The following is a 5,873-nucleotide window of genomic DNA, read 5'->3' on the forward strand; positions in this document are numbered from 1 at the left end:
TAATATCAGTAATAGTCCCAGCCATTTGTTTTGAGGTAGAGAAGGTCCCAACAACTTAACTGTGTGGGTTTGCACCCACCACTACATCAAGCATGGTGCCTTTTCAAATGCTGGTGTGACAGTACAATTTACAAAGCCTGGAATGGATTTTGGAGTGGAGCACTTTCTTTTCTTTTCTTTCTTTTTTGTAAAAACGATCACTTAGTCTTCCCATATCTTTTCATTTGGAAACATTTTAACAACTCTTTATAAGTGGTTTTATGGTATTTTCTTACAGTTTTGACATTGTTGTGATGTCTGGTGACTATTGTGACTCCTTAATAGTTCTACTTTAAACATTATCTTTCACTTCCTTGGATTTAGGAATAATATTAATTTATATGATATGGCATGTGACATTAAGTGCACCAACATAATATCTTATTGTTACTGCTCCCTGATTGCCCTCTCACTTGCACAAATATCAGCAGGGAGAGATGTAAAAGAAAACATAAAGATGTAATAATTACAGGGAATACATCACTAAGTTTACATGTTCAGAGCGATCACCACAAACTGTGATCACTGCTTTTAAGAAAGCTTTTCTATGCCTTCCTGGCCGATAGTCTCAGCCGTGTTTTCCTTCTTACTCCTCCCTCGGTGACAGTTCAAAGTCTAGCAGCAACAGCCATCCGCCCCAAATGCACCTTACAATTTAAAACCATCCCACCAATCACAAGCTGTTTTGGCAGTAACAGTCCCTAGTAACATTTGCACAACAAAAGAGAAGACAGGCTGATTCATCAACCCACCCCCCTACACACACTCCACTCCACTCCTTTTCCCTTCCTCTGTGACTCCTCCTCTCCTGCCTTTGTGTTCCCAAAATCCCCTTCTACCCCCTGCGACCCTCCTCCTGTCTGTACTAATCTCCTTGTGCCCAATGGACTGAATGCTTCAGTCAGTACTACCTCTCACTGCAGTGAGACCCCTTCATCTGGCATCCAACCGGACACATCATATTTACAGGCCTCTTCCTCGTCAGCCCTGCATGGATGAAGCATGGATAACAATCATGCAGGTCTTATTGTAAATTTAACAGATCTGTGTAATAAACAGTAACAAGGAAGTACATGAGAACAAATATTAACAAAGGAAATGACCTTTGAAGCAGATGTTGATATTCTTCATCGGACTCAAACTCGCAGCTAAGACTGCTATTTATGTCTCTGCTGTGTGTTTTCTCTAAATGATACCATATTGCATTCTAAAATCAAATGTCACTTATACTCTTTCTGCTTCATTGTTTAAATACACTAATGTCTTGGTCACATAACATCTCAAAAGGGTCTCCTTTAAAGCACTTAAGGACCCCCTCAGACACTACATATAAGACTCCCATGGGATCTGAAAGAAGCAATATAGTTACGGCTTTAGCTCACTTTGTGTTTCGCATGTGGTGTTTCTATAGTAACAGTGGACAAGTGAACCCCCCTGTCCATTATGAACACCATTAACATATCCCGCCCCCTTTTCGTGTTTAGTGGAGTGTCCCCCACACACAAACTGACTAGGCCGTGCTTAGCTGTTTAATGGGTAATGAAAGCTGCAGGATAAGTATCAGGATCCAAAGCGGTGTTTTTAACATCATTTATAATCTATTCAAACTTTTAAAGTGTCAGAAACACCTCACAAGTAAACATTACACCTTAGCAACAGATGTAATAGGGGTTTTGTGCAAAAGTAAAAGATATTTTACTTCTTTTATGAGGAAAATTAAAAGGTTTTTATATCCCAAAAACAAAATGAATCACCATGCAAAGTGCGATGGGAATATCTTTTAGGATTGAACAAGATTTCTGAACCCCTGTGAGTAAAAACCTTAAGACACCATAAATGCACAAACTGGTGACAACTTTCAGAAGTCACCTCTAACAGTAGGACTTGAGTTTCTCACTCATTTAGAGCATCAAGTTCTTTTAAAGATCCTCGTCATCAGTCTGAACAAAGCATTGTCTCTGACAGCCTTAGAAGTCCTCTCCCACAGACTCTCCTCCTTCCACAGACCACGGCCCTTTCTCTCAGCTTTCACCTCTGCTCTGTGTAGCCGTTTGTGCAGGCGCCAGTAGAGGCGAGACTCAGGCAGGACTCCTATGATGGGTGCAGAGCGAGCCAAGCCAAGCCTGAGGACCTCTTCGTTCAAACAGCAGCTCCATATTGCCCCCTGCTGGGGACATGAGGGAAGACACAAAGATAAATAACCCAAGGAGAAAAATGTTCCTCTCAGTCATGCTGGCAAGAATTAATTGTTAACAAGAAAAGTTGTTTTTTTTCTCATGAAATAAATGAGTAACAAGGGAATTACTCCATTGTCTTAAATGGGCAATGCCTCACCTTGCTCTGAGACACTAAACAATGCAGTGTGTCGTCCTTTCGGCTGATAAGTTTTAGCCACACAGGTTCAGCAGGTACCAGGTTCTTCTGTAGCCATTTTTTTCCCTCTGGAGTCAGCTCTACACCTGTAAGATGTACCAGCAATGGAGGCGTGGACACATCTAAACACGACAAAAGAGAGAGTTAGGACTGACTAAACAGGTTATAGTGAATCACAAATTATTACTTTTCTTTGGAATGCTGCATGAAATCAGGGTTTGATACAGTATTACAGTTCTTATAGTGGAGTGAAAGCAACACATAGACTTTTTGTACTAAAGCAAAGATGATGCTTGTATTAATTTAACAAAATCGCAAATTCTGCTATCAGGGAGCTGGAGAAGGTTCAAAAGGGACTCAAATGCAGCAGAGAAAACAAGTCTGACCAGAATTCTGAAGCATGCTTTCAGATTATACCTTAATACTCAAACTATACTTGGCTAAAATAGATTTTTATATTATATTTCCACACCTGACTCCTAATGTATGTCCTTCACATGAAAACAGCTGATGAAGCAGTCTATATGAAGTGCCTTGATTTTATTGTTCAGTGAGCACCATGATTTAATAGCACAGCTAACAGGATTATTTGTCACTTAGTCATAACAAGATTATCAAATTAACCTGAGTCTCAAAGTAAAAATGCTACAGTGACATTTTTGTCAAACCAGATTTCTGAAAAACAGAAAAATAAGTGTACACACACACACACACACACACACACACACACACACACACACACACACACATATATATATATATATATATATATATATATATATATATATATATATATATATATATATATATATATATGTATGTATATAGTACTGAAATTTATTATACAGCAAAATGAGAGAAATAGCTTGTGGAACTGGAGTTTCTTTTTGTGTCTGTTATAGGACAAGCTGCCATTAGATCCTTATTCCTTATAAATAAGGGCCATGATGACTCACCTGACCTTTTCAGCATGTGTAGGAAATTCCTAAAATAATAATTCCTTTTATACATTTATTGCAACAGGAGAAATAATAAAGCTATACTCCAAATATCCTTTTTTTCTGTATGTTTACAGCTGAGGTTTATTTGGGTGATGGTGGTGTACTGGTTTAATTATAACCATAGTGATTTATTACTTTAAGAAAATGACTAGAAATTTTGTAAAAAATCAACTAAGCTCAATGCTAGTTGAGTTAAGTGAGCTGGCTTTAGTTTCTTTAATGTATATAGTTCTGATAGAAAACTATATACAGGATAGACATATCCTATAGACTAGGATATGTCACTTAGGCAGTCTGGATTAAAATGAAATATTTTTTTAATCCCAGTCTAAATGTCCTTTGGTTTAGATAACCCTACCTATGTTAGAAACCATGAACTCGATGAATGAAAATCTACACAGACACCTTTTCTATATAACTTAATTTAAAGTCAAAGTAACAGACTTTTAAAGTTTCATTCTAGCGGCTAAAACACTCATTAACAATATTTTTAGCTTTCTAAAACTTATATTAACCTGAATCCATCAGTCAAATTTATCTTGAACTATGTTTATTGAAAATAAGATTCAGTAAAAATGAATGAATAAAATATTCAATTGTATTGAGAAATAGTTCCTCATACAAATAGGAAATTAATGTTAATTCTATTACGGTAAAATTGCCAGCAACCAAAGACATGTTGGATATTAACAGACGTTTGAATCCAATCCAATAAATAAGATGGAAAAATAGCAGGAAAACATTTTAAAAGATTCATGACAACAAAAATATTTGAAAACAGCGATTTGGATCAGTGGAGGTCACAAAAGGTTTGGAGAGGTTTTCATTTCTTTTTTAACCAAAGCCACGACACAGACTGGGGCTGTTCAATAAATTGGTCAGTAATGGCCCACTTAAAAGCTATTTCTCGTTTAATTGTACTCATTCTTTCATGAACACACACACATTACTACCCTTGTGTTTAGACAGTAATGGAGAGAGAACTGGCACAAAAATTGGCACGTGCTCCACTTCTATTCCTCTCTCAGTGATGGAGTGAACCTTCCCACGAAGGCTAACGTTCCTCTCTATAAAGCGAGCCGGAATCTCGTGTGCAGCATGAAATTTTGTGATCTAGTGAGACGAAAGAGGGACAATAATATTACTAATAATAGTAATAATGTAAAATTTGATGATCAATCTATGTGTCACCTTATGTGTTTTATATTATAATATAGAACAAGATTTGCTCTAGCTCTCTTACCAGTTTGATGCTTCTTGCAATTATAATCACACCAGCAACAGCTAGTCCAGTGCTAATGTTCTGTGTGAGAGACAAGAGAGCAGTGATGGGTGAATAGTTGACAGGATGACAGAATTACACCCAGAGACATTAACACTAGAGCAGGCTAGTAAAGCTGCAGCAGACAACTGGTGAAAGGGTGTCTGGGTGAATCATTACGTGACACCACATGGCGCACAGAAACAGCTTGGAGGAAATTGGCAGTGATTTTCACGTTTACTTCTTCAGATTTCTTCATCCACATTCCATCAGTCCTAAAGCTGATTCGGCTAGCAGTAAATGAAGGTCCAGGCTGCTCACGTGCAGCACACTGTACCATTGTCATTGCTTTCAAACAAAAGAGACTCCTACCCGCACGATAGACAAATTATCATCTACGAACTGAGAAATTACAGACACGATGTTGTGCGACGACTGGTTTCCTTTGTCTCTTTGTTGTCTGTCCCTCTCTACCTCCCCAGTTTCTGTTTCTCTGAAAGACTCCGGCATGTTGTTGACATTTTCTCGATGCATCCAAGGCTCCGCCTATTTGGGTGGGACGTTCAAGGCAGGCTCGTGCAGAGTCTCCGCCCTGTGGTCTGCTTTGGATATGACAGGGTGGCGTTGAAGTTGCCCCTTTTAGATAGATCAAGTTTGTTTTAAAAGGGGAAAAAATCGTGCTCTTGTAATTTAAATGTCGCACTTTGAATGTTAAAGTTGTTAAATGTCTCAAGCTTATTTAGCTCTACAAGAGCAGTGCAGTACATGTTGCATATTGGAGATTAGTTTCTTAATATAAACCAGATAAATACCACTGCGATTGGTTCATTTGATTGAGATCACTGCATATCTGCAGAATGATGCAATGCACGAAGTAAATGTGTCAGATTGACCATAGAGTTTTGATATTAGAAGTTATAGTCTCTACAAAAAGCAGCATTTTCGCACAGAAACAGCTCGAAGAACGATCCCACTCATCACAAGTTTCACTATGACTGCACAGTGAAACATGTTTAGTAAAAAGACATCATCCAGGAGTGACCACTGTATGACAGATGCACTGGATCTCTCATCTTGTAAACTGTGAAGTCATGGAGCTACTTGAAGCCGGATGACGCCCCCATTTCCACAAATTGGCCAATGGGAGCTAAGAGGCAGACTTGTCCTCCTGGCCGCCATTAAAGAATTCAATCCATGAA

The 5,873-nt window shown here is 38.4% G+C and overlaps 1 protein-coding gene across 3 annotated transcripts; it reads right to left on the bottom strand.

Moving 5' to 3' along the window:
* Nucleotides 1–1,673: 1,673 nt before the first annotated feature.
* On the bottom strand, nucleotides 1,674–5,208 carry c18h3orf33 (c18h3orf33 homolog (H. sapiens); the record flags this gene model as incomplete). 3 transcript variants are annotated; one of them, XM_079246928.1, is made up of 5 exons in its annotated part: nucleotides 1,674–2,206; nucleotides 2,374–2,534; nucleotides 4,367–4,526; nucleotides 4,657–4,716; nucleotides 5,047–5,208. In XM_079246928.1, the coding sequence occupies 5 exons, from the start codon at nucleotides 5,206–5,208 to the stop codon at nucleotides 1,949–1,951; spliced, it is 801 nt and encodes a 266-aa protein (XP_079103054.1). In that variant the 3' UTR covers nucleotides 1,674–1,948. The 3 variants fall into 3 exon arrangements, with proteins under 3 accessions (XP_079103054.1, XP_079103056.1, XP_079103055.1); XM_079246930.1 differs by having other exon boundaries at nucleotides 1,674–2,203; nucleotides 4,916–5,174; XM_079246929.1 differs by having other exon boundaries at nucleotides 4,916–5,174.
* Nucleotides 5,209–5,873: the final 665 nt, after the last annotated feature.

This window comes from Telmatherina bonti (assembly GCF_933228915.1).
Source record: "Telmatherina bonti genome assembly, chromosome: 9".
Taxonomy (NCBI): Eukaryota; Metazoa; Chordata; class Actinopteri; order Atheriniformes; family Telmatherinidae; genus Telmatherina; species Telmatherina bonti.